This window comes from Nelumbo nucifera, chromosome 3 (assembly GCF_055504915.1).
Source record: "Nelumbo nucifera cultivar China Antique chromosome 3, China Antique-T2T, whole genome shotgun sequence".
NCBI classification, from domain to species: domain Eukaryota; kingdom Viridiplantae; phylum Streptophyta; class Magnoliopsida; order Proteales; family Nelumbonaceae; genus Nelumbo; species Nelumbo nucifera.
This window is the reverse complement of record NC_142651.1, coordinates 20,279,099-20,297,282: the sequence shown is the minus strand read 5'-3', so window position 1 is coordinate 20,297,282 and position 18,184 is coordinate 20,279,099. Positions and strand designations below refer to the sequence as shown.

The 18,184-nt window shown below is 39.2% G+C and overlaps 1 protein-coding gene across 3 annotated transcripts; it reads right to left on the bottom strand.

The window, feature by feature from the left end:
* Positions 1-745: 745 nt before the first annotated feature.
* Positions 746-16,741, bottom strand: LOC104600694 (sarcolemmal membrane-associated protein). 3 transcript variants are annotated; one of them, XM_088900100.1, is made up of 6 exons: positions 16,591-16,734; positions 15,508-15,564; positions 13,039-13,618; positions 12,800-12,945; positions 12,589-12,719; positions 746-1,432 (listed from the first exon to the last, which is right to left on the bottom strand). In XM_088900100.1, the coding sequence occupies exons 3-6, from the start codon at positions 13,596-13,598 to the stop codon at positions 1,007-1,009; spliced, it is 1,263 nt and encodes a 420-aa protein (XP_088756226.1). In that variant the 5' UTR covers positions 13,599-13,618; positions 15,508-15,564; positions 16,591-16,734; the 3' UTR covers positions 746-1,006. The 3 variants fall into 3 exon arrangements, with proteins under 3 accessions (XP_088756226.1, XP_010262096.1, XP_010262089.1); XM_010263794.3 differs by lacking the exon at positions 15,508-15,564 and having other exon boundaries at positions 16,607-16,741; XM_010263787.2 differs by lacking the exon at positions 15,508-15,564.
* Between the last annotated feature and the right edge of the window lie 1,443 nt (positions 16,742-18,184).

Genomic DNA, 18,184 nt, shown 5'->3' with positions numbered 1-18,184 from the left:
CGAAGTCTAATCTGATTAGCTATTCAATATGAATAAATTATCCGAATTTTATTCAATTATGTCAAACCTCAAATTCAAAATCAGATTTTTGAATACCATTGACACCCCTAAATACATGGACTACGTATGACATGAAATTTGTAGGCCGAGTTCAAAGCATACAAACATATCAGTGTGTACTGTATGATAGTATCGATTTTGGGACATGTGGCCACTTTTGGAGGGCATACCTTAGAGAACATGTTTTACAAATACAAATATGTAAAGCGCAAAATCTTATATTTTGTATTATTTTGTATGAAATTGTATTGTACATATTTGTATTTGTACTCCTTCCAAATTAAGCCTAATTAATTAAACAAATTCCATAGTCATATAATCTTTATACTACAAAATTTGTTTTTATTTTAATAACCACTATTTTTTATGGTTTAAAAAATGTGTTGTTTCCTTGAAATAAAACCAAACTTGTTAGTTCTTACATTTGAAGATATATTTTTTGTTTTTTTTTTCTGATGTAGAAATTAAATAACAAATAAAAACCAACAAGATTCATGTGGCAGTTGTTTTTTGTTTATTAGCAAACAACTGCTATAATAATAAGCATTCATCCACGCCTTATCACACCTATAAGGGCTCACGTTTTACCAATCCATTCTATCACAAAAAGACAAATCAGGATCCATACACCTGCTATAGTAAGAAAAAGAGGGTTGATCAGAACAAGAAAAATGCATAGCAGGAATGAAAAGAACAACCACCCCTGAGGAACTCCCCAATTTCATTAATATCATGCTCCTCCAGACAAGCATGCCTACACTCAGTTCACAGATTGCCCTGTAAATGTGGAGTTTCCAATCATCAACAACACATGTCTTGAGTTAAAAGGAAATGAAGTACGAGACCAAAAAAAAAAAAAAAAAACATGTGAACAGAATCTCTCCAATAGCCCACTTAGTAAAGCAGTTTTCAAGAGCACCGAACTATAAATGATGACAGCACAAACTCATCGCCTAACAGGATTCCCACCACGAGGGGCATCATATCCCCCGCCACCAGCACGAGCAGGAGGGGTTGCTGAGCCATAAGGTAGATTATTTGCAGATTGTACCTGTCCCTGGGATCCAGCTGCACCTCTGGGTTGTGCTTCATAACCAGCGTTTCTTGTTGCATCGTATCCTGAACCTCCTCTTGGTGCATCATACCCTGAACCTCCTCTTGGTGCATCATATCCGGGACCTCTCGGTGCATCGTACCCTGAACCTCCTCTTGGTGCATCGTATCCAGGGCCTCTATTTGAATCATAACCAGGCCCTCTATTGGCATCATAGCTAGGCCCTCTGGATGCCTCATATCCAGCACGTGCAGTAGGACCAGGTGGGCCTCCACCATATGCAGCAGCAGCAGCAGAACCAGGAGGGGGTCCACGTCCCTGTTTGGTTAAAAAAAAATGGAATGAATTTTTGTCAACCTAACTGCCTGAGAAATAAACATGAAATGGCAGTGAAGAATCTTTAACAACTTGGTGGACAATTTGTAATGCTCAATTGTGGCCAAATCCACTCAATTAACCACTAATTGAATGGCCAGTCCTGCTGCTATTTTGGTATTATATTTAGTTAAAAAATTACATGAGCAAATTTCCCAGTTTTGCTTCCGTACCACTTTGTGCGACAGCATTTGAAACTCATAGCAAAACTGTTTCAATCCGTGATTCCTTATTGTTTAGGTCTCTGCACAACGAGACTAACAGTTCAGTTTTTAGTGATATTATTGTTTATTTCCTGTGTCTTATGATCAAAGGGTTACAGTCTGCTGTCTGCTGCTAGGACATGCTGCACAGTGATGTAAGAATATTAATTTGATTACTTTAGAGTTCATTACATTGTGATTGCAATGAAGACCAATAAATAGGTCAGGAACTTAAGAACAAGTATATCCTATTTGTGGTCAAATTTCAATCAGGATTGGCAGAATTGGAGTTATGCTCTTTCTCATTTCTAAAGGAATATAGGGAGCTGACCTTTGAAAGACCCAAAAAAAGAATGTAACATATAACATGTGACATGTGGATCGCTTTCATGCCTCAAATTAAAAGCATAAACCTTATGAGTATGTAGCATTTTAAAAGAATGGCCTATAAATAGGCTATCTCAATCCAGCAGGGCAGTTCCCCAGGGTAAGTTGGGTCCTAGAAACTTGCTCTAATATCAAGTGGGGGTGAACCCAGAATATAGAAAAGGTCCGGTAACAGGGGATAAGAGTAGGAAATTTGACGATAAGCTTGGGTCATCAAACTTCCTACCAAAGCTTCACTGAAGGAATAACAAGAACGAATAAAGAAGAGGAGAAGGCTATCTATTGAAACAAAAATAAAGAAGAGAAGGTTTTCTGGCCACTAGTTGTGAACCCTCCTATCAGTAAAGGGAGTTCTATCCTTATTCTTCATTCACATTTTGGCCCCAAATTCATGCATTGCCACTTTGACTGCAAGCTTAAAACTGTACTGCATTATTGTCAAATTTTCACAAATTACAATACAATTCACAATCCAAAACAGGGTTTCAGTCTGACCATTACATATTAATCCTTTTCTTTTAAAAGAGTTTTAATTTGCTGTTTAAATCTTTTGAATCAATTATGGATATTTCAAATTATATTATTCACAAGATTCAAATTAGCTTAATGGGGATATAGTTTTTTTTATCGGTATTCTATCAAAATATAGCTCTCTACTTTATCATTCCCTTGCTGCTTCTTTTATTCATCAAAAAAAAAAAAAAAATCCCTTGCTTCTTTTTAATTTTTCTTTTCAAGGGACAACTGTTTTAAAACCCTTGTGAGAACAAAATTTATTTAGAGATGGAAATACAAACTTCCAGCTCTTTTCTTAATGAAATCTTAAATTATTTATTGAAAAAAAAATTATTTAGGTTACTTAATACCTACTCAGAAAACTTGTGAGTTTATTTTCTATCATATGTAGGTTAAAGGGCCATTATATAAGAGTTAATTGACTTTCTAGTCAAAATTAAATATATAATCTTGCAGTTCTGATATACAAGTTGTATACACTATATACTGGACAAGGATGCCTCTGTTAGGAATTCTTATGAAATCTTGGGGAACAGGCCAGAATGGTCACCAATGCCGTGTAGGAATTTCAGGATCGGGAGTCTGCTGGTCTGCTCCAAATGCTTAGAACTATTGTCTAATCACTCTCCTAATCCAGCACTAAGTGACAAATGGTGATGAGAAGCTGATGGATCAGGCATCTTTTCTGCCAAGACCTATAAAATCTCTTTTTAATTAGGAGGCAGAAACAGTTCTATGGAAATGGATTTGGACTTCTAGGGCCGAGTCAAGATGATTTTCTGTTTTTGGACAGCCAATATTGGGGAGGATCCCCACTAAGGAATTGCTGGTTGAGTGAGGATTGCAGATGGATGCAGCTTGTGGCATTTGTTATAATGATTCTAAACCCATTCAGCCCTGCTATTGGTGGGCCAAGTATCCAACAGGGTATGGACCCACTTTGTGAACCAGTTTAATAGGTGTTGAGTGCTTCCTGGTAGTATTCAATGTTTGGCGTTTGCTTGGGCAAGTCAAGGTTTCATCTCTAGAGGCAAAATCTCGTTTGGAAATTAATGCCCCTTGAAGTCTATTGGTGTCTTTAGAAGTACAATAGCAGGGTTTTAAAAACTTGCACAGCCTGTGGAGGCAGCCTTTGGAAGGATTGAGAAGACTATATCAGGTGGCCTGTTGCCATAAGAGTTTTCTCCACTTTAAATGTCAGCATTTTTGTTCATACTGGAGGAGATTATTTTTTTATGATAGTTTTGATGTTGTGATATTAGTTAATTCTTTATCTTCCATCTATCCTTTTGCTTCACACACTTGTAAATGTTCTGTTGAGGGAACCTAAACCCTCTTTTATAATCCTTTATTTATCAAAAAAAAGTCACGTACACTGCATATATGGTAAATGTGGAATAAAAATGGGGTAAATTCGCTTTTTATATTTTAATTTTTTAGTATATATGTTTTTGACTTTGTGGAGGAAAGAGGTAGTGGAGCCAATGGAAGAGCTAATAGGTCGGTTTACGATTTCTTTGAAATTTAAGGGTGTGGGAGAAGAGTTTACCTGGGTGATGACGAATGTCTATGGCCCGAATAGATATGGAGAGAGAGGCGAAATGTGGGAAGAGCTCTATGATATAAGGGGTTTGTGGGAGGGTCCGTGGTGTTTAGGTGGGGATTTTAATGTGATTAGGTTTACAAATGAGACCAATAACCCCAATCAAGCGATCACAATTAGCATGAGGAAATTCAATGAGTTTATTAATGAGTGTGGTTTGTTAGAAACCCCCCTCCAACAAGCTGTCTTCACTTGGTCCAACCTACAATCTAACCCGAGATGCTCTAAGTTGGATAGGGTCATCTTTAGTTCAGATTGGGGAGAGCATTGGTTAGGTCTATCAGCTAGGACCTTGCCAAGAGTCACTTCAGACCATTGGCCGATAAGCATTGGAACTAGGAATTTCCTGAGTGGGCCTAAACCTTTCAGATTTGAAAATATGTGGTTAACACATCTAGACTTTACTCAAAAGGTCAAAGAGTGGTGGAGTGAAGAAGTGGTGGGTACCCTTGGGAGGGGTGTCAAATTTCATAGGAAAATTCAAAGGCTAAAATGTAAAATTAAAGAGTGGAATAGGGAGCATTTCGGGAGAGTGAAGGAGAAGAAATTAAGTGTTATTTCCCAGATTGAACTTTTGGATGAAAAAGAATGACACAACTCTCTCTCAGAAGAAGAGAGGACCTTAAGATGGAATCTGAAGAAGGAATTGGAAGAGATAGTGCTAAGGGAAGAGATGTGTTGGAGACAAAAATCGAGGCATCAATGGATTAAGGAAGGGAATGGTGATACTAAATTTTTCCACGCAATCACTAATGGAAGAAGGAGAAAAAACTTCGTGGAGAAGTTAGAGATTAATGGCAAAGTAGTGGATGATCAAGAGGAGATTGCTAATGTTTTCACGAATCATTTCAAGGCAATTTACAAAAGACAGGGGGATGTGAGGCTTAGAGTGGATGGGTTAGAGTGGCCTAGATCGGACTTAGAGGTGGCAAATCAATTGGAAAAGGAGTTTGAATTGGAAGAAATAAAGGGAGTTGTGTTTTCAATGGATAGATCTAAAGCTCCTGGACCTGATGGTTTCACTATAGCTTTCTTTCAGGATTGTTGGGATATCATCAAGTTAGATCTATTGGCAGTATTTGAGAAGTTTGCGGAGACTCACTTTATAAGTCCAGGGATCAACTCCACCTTCCTAGCTTGGATCCCTAAAAAGGGAGAGGTTGTTCAACCGAAAGACTTTAGACCCATCAGTCTAGTGACTAGCATTTATAAAATTTTGGCCAAAGTGTTGTCGTTAAGGTTAAAATCAGCCCTGCCAACTTTAATAAGCCAATCACAAGGGGCCTTTATTCAAGGTAGACAGATCATAGATCAAATCTTGATAGCAAATGAATGTGTGGAGGACTTCAAGAGAAGGGGGAAGAAAGGTTTTGTATGTAAACTGGACTTGGAGAAAGTATATGACATGGTCAATTGGTCCTTTTTGTTGGAAGCCCCGAGGAATTTTGGGTTTGGAGAGAAATGGTGTGGTTGGATTGAAGCTTGTTTAAAAACTTGCCATTTTTTAGTTTTAGCTTAACGGAGTGGTTAGAGACTTCTTTCCAGCCTCTAGAGGGTTGAGACAAAGGGATCCTCTTTCTCCTTTCCTTTTCACCTTGGTATCCGATGTATTTAGTAGGCTCATTTTGAGAGCTGATGGGTTGGATATGTTTAGAGGATGGAGGGTAGGAAGAGAGGGTATTGTGGTGTCACACTTGCAATTTGTGATGACACAATCATTTTTTGTGTGTCTGGAGATCCCTCAAAGGCTAGAAACTTGAAAGGAGTAATAAAGTTGTTTGAATGCGTGTCAAAGATGAAGGTCAATTTTGAAAAGAGTTGTGTAGTGGGGGTAAATTTGGAGATGGAGGAATTGAGTGAGGTAGCAAAGTCCTTAGGTTGCCTTACATCTAGCTGGCCCTTGAAGTACTTGGGTATGCCTCTAGGAGATAATCCAAAAGAAGGAAGATTTTGGAATTCGATCGTAGAAAAATGCACAAAGAAGTTGGCAGTTTGGAAGAGAAACTACATTTCCCTTGGAGGTCGGATCACTTTAAGTAGAGCTACTCTTGCGAACTTGCCAACTTACCTTCTATCTGTCTTTAGAATGCCACAAAAGGTGATTTTGAAGGTAGAGAAAGTCATGAGGGATTTCTTGTGGGAGTCGGGGGAAGGGAGGAAGGATCATGTGGTTAGGTGGGAAATAGTGTGTAGGAGGAAGGAGCAGGGGGGATTGGAATTAGGCAATCTAAGGAAGAAAAATACAGCATTATTAGGTAAATGGCTATGGAGGTGGCCTCTAGAAAGGGAGAGACTTTGGCATAAAGTGGTAAGGAGTGTGCATGGTGTTGCAGACAATGGAAGGGATGCTAGTGTATCTCGGCGTGCTACGCTGAAATCCCCATGGGAGGCTATTCATAGTATTCTTCCTGTTTTCCTAAACCTGATCAGGTACGATGTTAGTACTGGAGATAGGGTTTTGTTTGGGGAGGATGTTTGGATTGGTGATTGTGCCCTCAAGGACCTCTTTCCCTCCTTGTATTCCATCTCGTGCTTTAAAAACGGGCCAATTCAAAGGTTTGTATCATCATCCTTTTCTTCTGGCATAAACTGGAATCTGGGTTTTAGAAGAGGTTTGAGAGATTATGAGCTTGACCAGGCTGCTTTGCTCCTCAAAACTATTGATTTTGTTTGCTTGGACCCTCCTTCTGTAGACTCCCGTATGTTGGAAGCCATTACCTTCAGGTTCCTTTTCTTGTGCCTCCTTCTTTGCTTCCTTGTGCTCCTCTCCATTGCCTCAACCTTTTCATAACAAGGAAGTTTGGTCCAAACCTGTCCCTCCTAAAGTTGGAGCCCTTTGTTGGGAAGTCTCCCTCGGGAAAATCAACACTTTGGATGTTTTGCAAAAAAGAAAACCTAATCTTTGTATCTCTCCTAACTGGTGCACCCTATGCAAAGCTAACGAGGAAAGTTGCTACCATATACTAATCACTTGCCCTTTTGTTGTAGGCCTCTGGGAAAAGCTTTTTGATCTTTTTGGGTGCAGGTGGACAGAACCGGTGCAGATTTGCAATCTTTTTAATCCTACAACTTTCAGGTGGCCAAAGAGAAGAGGAAGAGTTTTGTGGAGGTGTGTTAGAGCTACTTTGGTGTGGACTGTGTGGGATGAACGAAATGCTAGAATCTTTAATGACAAGGAGAGGGATCAAACATGTGTGCTAGAAAGTATCTTATGTAGGGCCATAAGTTGGGTAAAATCCTTGGATCTGTTTTCCACCTACACTTTCGATGACATAAGGAGAAAATGGGAACAACTAGCTAAAAGTTCTGTAATCAGAAGCAAGCCGGTGGTGGATTGGAAGCCTCCTGATGCAGGTGTCATTAAACTAAATTTTGATGGCAGTAGTTTGGGCAACCCAGGGCCATTTGGAATTGGGGGAGTCTTCAGAAATGATGAGGGCCAGATTGTAGCTCTATTTTCTGGTCCTATAGGGTGGGGAGACTCTGTAAATGCAGAACTCCAAGTTGTGTTACAAGGAGCAAAATATGCAAGAGAGTTGGCAGTGGAGCATTTAATGATTGAAGGTGATTCCAAATTGGTTATTAGATGGCTAAAAGAACCAGAGACGGCAGCCTGGCCGTACAAGGGGGCTTTGAGAAGATTTAAGTGGCTGGCTTCAAATATTTCAGTCACAGTTCAATGGGAAAGAAGATCGGCAAATGGGCTGGCAGACCTTCTACCTAAACAACAAGGGATCAAGTTCCACAAGAAATTAAAAAGGTTGAGAGCCGAAATAAAAGAGTGGAATAGAGATCAGTTTGGTAGAATTGAGGAGCAAAAATTGGGCCTAATCTTGGATGTAAAGGAATCTCACAATGGGCTGACCGAGGAGGACAGAGTGTTAAGGAGACAATTAAAAAAGGATTTGGAAGAGGTGTTATTGAGGGAAGAAATCAGTTGGAGACAAAAATCTAGACACAAGTGGATTAAGGAAGGCGATGGGAACACTAGATTCTTCCATGATTTGGCAAACGGGAGATGAAGAAAGAATTTTGTGACCAAACTAGAGATAGGAGATGAGGTGTTTACCAACCAGGATGACATAGCCAGAAAATTTGTGGACCACTTCAAATCGATTTATAGAAGACCTTTGAGAGAGAGGACAATCATGGAAAGGGTGGATTGGCCAAGAATTGATGAAGGAGTGGCAAGGTGGCTAGAAAGGGATTTCGAGGAAGAAGAGATTAAGAAAGCTGTCTTTATAATGGATAGATCCAAGGCTCCGGGTCTAGATGGCTTTACAATGGGTTTTTATCAAGACTATTGGGAGGTGTTGAAAGAGGATCTAGCTGAAGTCTTTAAGGAATTTGCAGACAATCACACTATAAGCCCTGGAATTAATGCCACCTTTTTGGCCTTGATACCTAAGAAGAATGATGCCAACCACCCAAAAGATTATATACCTATTAGTCTGGTGACAAGCATCTATAAAATTCTGGCTAAAGTGCTCTCATTGAGAATCAAAACAGTCCTCCCTACCATCATTAGTGAAACCCAAGGGGCTTTCATTCAAGGGCGAAAAATAACAGATCAGATCTTAATTGCGAATGAGTGTGCAGAGGAAATGAAAAGGTCTAGTAAGAGAGGATTCTTTTGTAAATTGGATCTTGAAAAGGCCTATGATTTGGTGGACTGGAAGTTTCTATTGGAGGTTATGCAAAACTGTGGACTTGGGGACAAGTGGTGTAGTTGGATCTTTGGGTGTATCAGTACTTGTCACTACTCTATTCTAGTAAATGGTACGGTGAGAGACTTTTTTCCAGCTTGCAGGGGTGTCAGGCAAGGGGATCCACTTTCACCCTTCCTTTTTACCTTAGTAGCTGATGTGATTAGTAGGATCATTACTAAGGCTGACAACGAAGATGCCATTAGGGGTTGGAGAATAGGGAGACACCAAGTCCCCGTCACCCACCTTCAGTTTGCAGATGACCTAATGATTTTTTGTGAATGAGGTATTAGTGAAAAGGTAGCAAACCTAAAGGAGATAATAAAAGGATTTGAAAGTGTCTCTAATTTGAGAATAAATCTGGAAAAGAGCTGCATAGCGGGTATAAATTTGGAGGTAGGGGAGGTTGAGGCTATTGCGGAGTGTCTTGAGTGTTCCACCTCTGCTTGGCCTATGTCATATTTAGGGCTTCCTTTAAGGGCAAATCCTAGGGAGAGTAGATTTTGGACCCCAGTGATAGAAAAGTTTGAGAAGAGATTAGCCTCATGGAAGAGGAACTATATCTCTTTAGGAGGGAGAATTACCCTAATAAGAGCTACCTTGGATAACTTACCTACCTATTATTTGTCTGTCTTTAGGATACCAGTTAGAGAAGCCAGGAAACTGGAAAAGTTGATGAGAGACTTCTTATGGGAGTCAGGACAAGAAAAAAAGGATCACTTGGTAAATTGGGAAATTGTGTGCAAAAGTAAAGAAGAGGGTGGCTTGGGAATTGGGAGGGTAATTAGAAAGAATCAAGCTCTGTTAGGGAAATGGTTGTGGAGATGGCCTTTGGAAAGAGAGAGATTGTGGCATGAGGTGGTGGGAAGCATTCATGGGAGGTCAGAGAACGGATGGGATGCTGGTGTATCGAGGCAAGCTAACCTAGCAGCACCGTGGAAGGCTATTCACAACACCCTTCCTCAATTCCTCAATTTTATCAGGTATGAAGTTTGTTTTGACAACTCTGTTCTTTTTTGGGAGGATATTTGGGTAGGAGACTCACCGTTAAAGGACTTGTTCCCTTCGCTTTTTTCTATTTCTTTGTACAAAAAAGAGGTGGTCTCAAAATTTGTTTCACCTTTGGGAACACCCTTAGATCCTACTTGGGATTTTGGGTTTCGTAGAGGACTTAGGGATGCTGAAATTGAGTCTCTTTCTATTTTGCTTGGTTGTCTTAATCAGGTTTGTTTGGATCCCTCCAAGCCAGATAAGAGAGTTTGGACTCCTAGACCCATTGGAACCTTCTCTTGTGCTTCTTTCTTCAAGTCCATCTCTCAACTTTCTTCTCACCAACCCTTTCCGTCTAAAGAAATTTGGTGCAGGCCAGTCCCCCCAAAAATTATGGCTTTTTGTTGGGAAGTATTCCAGGGGAAAGTAAACACTTTAGACAACCTACAAAAGAGAAGACCTTTTCTCTGTATTTCTCCTAATTGGTGTATCCTCTGTAGAGCTCACGGTGAGGATTGTTACCATCTACTAGTATCTTGTCCCTTTTCTGCAGACCTTTGAGCTTGGCTACTTTCATTGTTTGGGGGTAGTTGGAGTCTACCAGCAGAAGTTCACATGCTCTTCAACCATTCTACCTTTTATTGGCCTACAAAAATAGGGAGAATTATGTAGAGATGTGCTCGTGCTGCTTTGACTTGGACTCTTTGGGAAGAAAGGAATCTCAGAATTTTTCAAGACATGGAAAGGAACAACCAAGATTTGAAAGACTGTGTGTTAAACAGGGCAATACATTGGCTGAAGACCTTGGAAATCTTCCATCAATTCTCCTTTAATGACCTTTGGAGAAATTGGTCAGCAGTAGCAAGGTGCTCATCTTTAAAGGACAAATCAATTACAAGCTGGTCTCCTCCACCCGAAGGCTCAATAAAGTTGAACTTTGATGGAAGCAGCATGGGTAATCCAGGATTATCCAGAGTGGGGGGTGCTTTGAGAAATGAGAAGGGAGAGATTTTGTTGCTCTACTCAGGTCCCTTGGGAATTGGGAACTCCATCAGGGCTGAACTCTTAGCTGCTGTACAAGGGGTGTACTTTGCAAACCAGCTGGGGGTACAACACCTAATAATCGAGGGGGATTCCAAAGTGGTGGTGGGTTGATTAAAAAATTCTGAAGAGGCTATGTAGCGATACAAGAATGAAATGAAGAAATTTAGTTGGTTGACAAGGAATATGTTGGTCACTGTACAGTGGGTGGGGAGATCAGCAAATACTTTGTCAGATGTGTTAGCTAAGCAAGGGGTAAATAGGGAAGAATTATTTTGGGCTCAGTTGTGATTATTGTTTTTCTTTCCTAGTTTACTTGTAAGACTCAAGGAGGGGCTGCAGCTCGTGCCTCTCGTTGGGATGATGTATGAACTCACTCTAAAGTTGCTTCTGAATCAATAAACTTATTATTATTCATCAAAAAACAAGGAGTATATAGGAATCAGCTCTTTTGGGCCCAATTGTAAGCTTTATGATGTAGTTTGGAGGCTGCACCTCGCGCCTCTTTGTGGGGAATTGTATGATGAATACTTGGTTCTTTATTTAATAAAATTTTCATTATCATTATCTATCAAAAATGTATATATGTTTTTAATTGTTTGACAGAAGTCTTAAAATAACAAAAAATAATCTTATGGCTTATGATATGAAGCATGATTTGATTCAATTCAGCCTTCTGTTCAAATTACAATACGGTTATATTTCCAGAATATTAGGTACTCAGCCGTAAATACAAGCTCATTAAAACTTCACCTTCTTTCTTATTCTTTTTTAGAAAAAAGGGCAACAGCATTGTGTTGTAATCAAAAAGCAAAATGCATAATGAAAGGACCAATTAGAGCTATGGACAGGCACTCCACAACCCTAAAGAAAGGGAAGAAATTATTAAATAGTTGTTGTTATTAAAACTTTACTTTATTCCAAAGACCAGCACTATTTAAGATTTTATTGGAGTTTTAAACACAGAGCTTGGAGATGGGATAATATTTTGCAAAGGGCATAGCCCTTGATAATGCAGAATGGGAAAAAAGAAAGATTTGTTTAATTGACCCTAAATAGATGGGATAATGTTTTACAGAATTTAATTTAGTTTCTTCACTTATCACAAAAGATGTAACAAGTACCCCCATTTTGACATGTAGTGCAAGCACACAGATAAACTTAGATGTCACCAAACTTAACTATACCATTTTCACAAGTAGAAGATTATAACAATCTTTAAGGAGGAGCTTCTATGATGCTGAAAATTTTAGACATCAGAATAATGTAATAAGTAGCCCCCCCCCCCATTTTGACATGTAGTGAAAGCACACTGATAAACTTAGATCAGACAAAACTTTACCATTTTCACAAGTAGAAGATTATAAATATATCTATCTTTAAGGAGCTTCTATGATGCTGAAAATCTTAGACATCAAAATAAATAGTTTAAAGATAACAGCCATTTAATATTGCAAGAAAATCCTTAAATCAACAATCTCAGCAGTGATTCATGATATTTTTATCCAAGTCAGTTAAAAAATCTTTTCAACATGGCACAAAGGAAGGTGGTTGGGAGGGAGTATCTTTCTCCCAAGTCCCCCAATATGACATAAACAGTTGAGACTGATATGATCAAAATCAGCAAAATCCAGTATAAGGAAGACATGATACCTGAGGAACACTATATCCATCCTCATAAGCATTTTGTCCAACAGTATGGTTTCCTGTTGCCTCATTTTCCATGTATCCAGACATGCCACTATATGGTGTGCCACTATATGGCCCACCTGCATTCTGATTGGCTGCACATACCACATTCATGAAAGTTAGGATGTGAGAATCAGAAAATTCAAAGTAGGTATGAGACTTGATGGACAATTACCAGTTCTTCTCTCAAGGTTAGTGGTGTTAGCCAGTTCTGCTCGAAGTTTTTCTACCTCCCTGGCCATGGAAACATAGTTTTTCTCCATCACCTGTAGCGACTCAAGGTGATCATTGTATAGTTTCTTTTCATAATCATAAGTAGCCCTGCAAGATCAGCATGCAAGCAGCCATCTGCATCTTCAAAACCAAACTAAGAACAAGGAAGAAGAAACAGATAAATGATGAAATAACCAATACCTGCAGTGTTGATATTCCTGCCTGAGGCTGTCAAGTTCTGATATTAGAGAAGGAACCTGTTGAACATCTGAGTGTGTCCTCTGGAGATCCTGTGTGAGTTGTTGCACCTTTGAAATGAGCTCCTGTCTTGCTGCAATTAAGGTCTGGGCTTCAGTTCTTGCCTGCTGCAACTCCATTTTAACAGGTTCTGCAGCCTGCAGGTCCACTTCCATTTTGGCTATCTTATCCATGAGGCCGCTCATTTGTTGTTCTTTATCTGTCTTCATGACGCTTATATGGGCCTGCAATCTCTGCAATTCCTGCTGTGCTGCAGCAAGTTCTTGCCTCAAAGTTGCATGAGTAGCTGCAAGCCTTTGGTTCTCTGTTGCAAGTCTCTGCATCTCCACATGCTGTCCAGCAAGCTTCTGTTCCATGATTTCTGGAGGGGGCATCATATCAAAAGGAGGAAAGCCACCAGGTGGAGGGCGGATGCCGGGACCAAATGGATCAGGATGCATCATGCCAGGGCCAGGAAGAGATCTTCTCAGATGAGGAGGTGGGATACGACCTTTGCTTCCCATTTCAAATCGACTACTATGGCCTGGATGAATAACAGGACAGATCTATTACTACAATCAACTAGCCCATTTTAGTTAGTAAATCATTACTTGATGAACAGATGAGATGATACAAAAATCATCAAAACCAAATCATGCCAATTAAAGAGTAAGAAACTAAGAAAATTCTAACATAGAGATTAGAAGAAGTTTCCTTCTACAGGCCCTATGGATTCTTTTAATTTAGTTTCTGAATTGCAGATAGTCATCTAGATTGATATTTGATAGTAATCTTGTCAATGTAGTGAGGCAGTGACTAGATGTTTTGACCTCCAGCCTCCTTAAACCCTAGTTGGTGCCTAGTCACAGGGGCAGAGCCAGGGGGGACCCAGGGGAGCCATGGCTCCCCCAATGGTCCAGAATTCTTCACTTGGAAATAGAGCTTTCCATGTAAATTCCCCCCCCCCAAACTCTCCACCCCAATGGTTGCCCCCCCTATGGGCCCATCCATACTTATTCCCCCCTCCCCCATTTCACTTCAGGTTTTGGCCCCCCTCACAAAAAACTTCTGGCTCCGCCCATGCCAAGTCACGAATAGTTAACAGCAAAAGGAAACATTCTGAGCTTAAGATATTGAAGCAATCACATATATAAGTTAATATATAGAAATATGCAATAAAAAGTGATATAGAACAACCAAAAAATGGCAATGAACACGTAGTTTATAATTGTTCTTTTGCAAACATGGAAAAAGAATGCTAGATAGGCTGTGATAGAGGTAGTCATTTAATTTTTAAGGAAAGAGGGAACCTTGACTACTTGGTGTTGCCCCCTTGTTTGTGGAAATCCACACCAGTACATATCTGATTGAAAGAGTGCTGAAAAGAACTCATCTTCCACCACCCTTCTTTTATTTTTATTTCATATTTACATTGTATATACTAATCACTAGACCAGTGTGCCACCACAAATGAATAAAACAACTAGTATGCGTACAATAAACTAGAAGGCATATACAGTATTATTTTAGAACTAGAGACATAAATAAACAAATAAAGCTTAACACAATTTTTTGGTTGACTAGATGTAAGGTGCGTGGAGAAGGCTGAGATGGTCAGAACTCCTAAGGTCTGAGGAAAAGGGGTTGGGGAAGATGGAAAATGGCCAGCCTATGGAGAGGCTGTGCTATGTACCCTCTGATGAGGGATCAGGCCACCTGTAGTTCACTGTTGAACGTCAGTGATTTGAGAGAGAAACTCAGACAGAGCAGAGGAGAATCTATGAGAAATTCAGAGAGAGAGAGAGGGGAAGATGAGGATTCAGGTTCTGGATCCCCCCCCTTTGGGGCATGGACCTCCATATATATATAATTTATCCCTCCAAGGGATTATTCTTGAATGTTCTAATAATTTCCTCGGTTAATTATTAGACCAGATTGACTGGACAGACTTAGCCGGGTCTATGGCAATTTGCAACTCTATGCTCTTAAAGTAGTTAGATAGTTATTAATCAATCTAGTCAACCTAGCCGATAGTTAGCAGCCCCATGCAATCACATCATGGATATTGACTGGCTAGTTGATGTAGTTGATATGGCCCTTAACTAGCTAACTCATGCTTTGGTAACACAAATTGATAGAATACTCACATTTTTTTTACTAAGGGCCTGTTTGTTTCCTCTTAACTCTTATCTCTTAAGAGGAATCTTTTAACATTAAGAGAAAAATGGTTGTTCGTTTCCTCTTATCTCTTACCTCTTAAAGTGCAATCACACAACTTTTTGTTTTCCAATGATACCCCAAAAAAGACAAACAAAAATTCTCATATATGGGGTCAAAATGGATGTTTGATAATTTTTATAATTTAGAATTCATAACAACATTCTATGCATTCAGAGTTCAAAGGAAAAAAAAAGTTCACCAATACCAATATACCTCTTAATGTAATTATTGCACTTTCAAATGTCAGACTTCAAAGCAAACGAACAGGCCCTAAAATAAACACCAAGTGGTGTTACTAAATATGCCCTTAATCCAAATTACTAAAACAGAAAGTTACCCAAATAACATAGGCTCCCATCACCATCAACTGAACCACTCGAAAAATGTGGAGGCAAAAACAAAACAAAGATAAGGAACACTATTTGTTCCCCCTATTATTTGGATAAAGATAACAGAAGAAAAGGTAATTACCTACTAATTATTTGTTCCCTCTATTACATCTTCTGCAAAAATCATTAATCATGTCCAATGTTTACATTAAGCACTAATTAAAATTGAGTTCAGGTAAATGTATTAAGTAATAGAGTCAATTCCACATTCAACACCTATGTAACTGATTCAAGAAAGCAATAACCCTCATCTAAGTAAGCTTCCAACATTAAGAAGATGGTTTCCTAATTAAGTCTAATGACAGGCTCCCGAAGCAGATACTATCCCCTCATCCACACGATTCCAGAACAAGACAGATTTTTGCACGTTGTGGTTTTGTAAGTCAGCTTCTCTTGGTTTACAAAATTCCAGAGGACTCTTCCCTTGAAATCTACGGTTCAATAGCCAAGCTGGTTTTCCAGTTCACGGAGTCATTTCTCCAACACGATGCAAACAACGGAAACTCATTATGCATTCACCAGAAAACCCAACAAACTAATTAATCCTAAAACTAACGCCAAGTTACAATCTAAAAGTGATTACTTGTACATAATGGGGCTGCTCAACGAATCCATCGGAACAAACTAAGAGAAGCAAAAAACATATATCGGCACAAAACAAATTCTGCAACTGCAAAAACGCTCATAATCAAGAAAGTTCCTCTCATTCGATTTGCAAACAAAAGCTGCAGGATAGTGCAAAAACATCGAAGTCTGACTTACAAAACAATTTTTTTCTAAAATATCCGAATGGAATAAAAGCCCAAACAACCCTAACCCTTAGCAAGATTAAAAAAAAAAGCGCTTTTCGTTTCTGAACCATGGAATCGCTTGACAGAGAACGAGATGGATAGAGAGAGAAACTCACGAGTCACGACGATTACCAGAAGAAAGATATTGGCCTCTGCAAACAGACTGAAATTGAGCGAAAGATGTTACTCACGGAAACATCTTTCGAACTTAAACCCTGGGGTGGCAAGTGAAAGGCTGGGTCTGAGAATGCACCTCCAGCGGGGGATGGATCGGGTTAAGACCAACCTTAGCCCAACCGTATTTGCTTACGTCGAACCGGACACCTCAACCCTAGTCCCAGCTCCCAACCCAAACCGATTTTCAACCTCGAAAGTCAAAAGTCATATCTTCAATCTTAAGGGTCCGTTTGGTTTCTTGAAATAGGTGCTAAAATCGAAATCGGAGTGGTCCAACTATTTATTTGGCAGGAACGAGATTCCGATTCTCATTCTTGGGAGATGGCCCCCAATCCCCCGTATGGGAGAATGGCCATTTCAAGCACCCCTAGGGAATGGGGTTCCTATTCTGGAGTCGAAAAATAAAGAAGTCATGCAAAAACCCCCTAAATCCTAATATTAATAAAAAATAAAATATTATTAGTTGAATATAAGATGATAATAATAATATATTAATAATAAAATAATAAAATGTTAATAAACTATTAACAAAAATGTTGTAAATTATTAATAAAATAATAGTATTATAATAACATAATACTATTAACAATAATAGTACTATAATAATAATATAACATATTAATTAAAGTAATAATAAGGGAAAATAGAAAATCCCACTTTAGTACCCTGAGCTTTGGGGGTAGTTCAAGTTAGTATTCGAACTTCCATATGTGTCATCAGAGTACCTAAACTTTCAAAAAGTGTCAAATTGATCCCTGCTATTAACCAATCTCATGGTTTTCAAAACCATACTAGACCGGACGGTCATATCAGAAAAATCGGTAATTGTTCAGCCCCCGGGTCCAGTTTTATTGTAAACTGTTATTTAGTAATAACCATTGAAAAAGTCAAAAAATCGCTGACTCAGGTGGTCAAACTGCTAAACGTTCGACCCGGGTAGCGGTTCATGAGTAAGCGAAATGTATTTTCGTCCGATTAAAAAAAAATCCATTCATATCCCAAATTCTCCCTTACGAGTTAGGGTTAGAATGAAAGTTCATTTTCGTTCTAACTTCTAACCCTTCCAAGTTCCAGCCTTCCTTTCTCATACTCCATTGGTGCGACCGACAACCTATGGTAGCCACAACCGACGTCGATCAAAGGTGAATCACGACGACTAGCGACTGTCGTCCGGATTTCCTTCCTCAAAAGGGCTTCATCTACGGTGGTGAGCAACAAGGAGAAGTGGCAAATTTCCTTCTTATTGTCATTAGCAGCAAGAAGAAACAAGAGCAACGATAGCTGATGATTTTGCAGCAACGGATTTCCTTCTTCTTGTCATCAGCAATAAGGAGAAACAAGAGTAGCGACGGTCGGCGATTTTACATAATTTCTCTCAAAATTATTGCTTTTGTTTTCGAAGGAGCACATCTACTATGCTTCGTGAGCAGCGAGAACAATGTCGTTGCTCCTCTCCCCTTTCCATCTCTCCATTTATTTTCCCTAACTCTTGCTTTTACTTTATTAATTTATTCATTTTATTGTTTTTTTTTT

Bases quoted from the DNA above. Each gene is read 5' to 3' on its own strand.
- LOC104600694 (XM_010263794.3), bottom strand. From the start codon at position 13,598: ATGGGAAGCAAAGGTCGTATCCCACCTCCTCATCTGAGAAGATCTCTT. The intron at 12,946-13,038 runs GTATTGGTTATT...CTGATCTTGCAG, and splicing joins CAGGAATATCAACACTGCAG to GGCTACTTATGATTATGAAA. The intron at 12,720-12,799 runs GTAATTGTCCAT...TGGTATGTGCAG, and splicing joins TAACCTTGAGAGAAGAACTG to CCAATCAGAATGCAGGTGGG.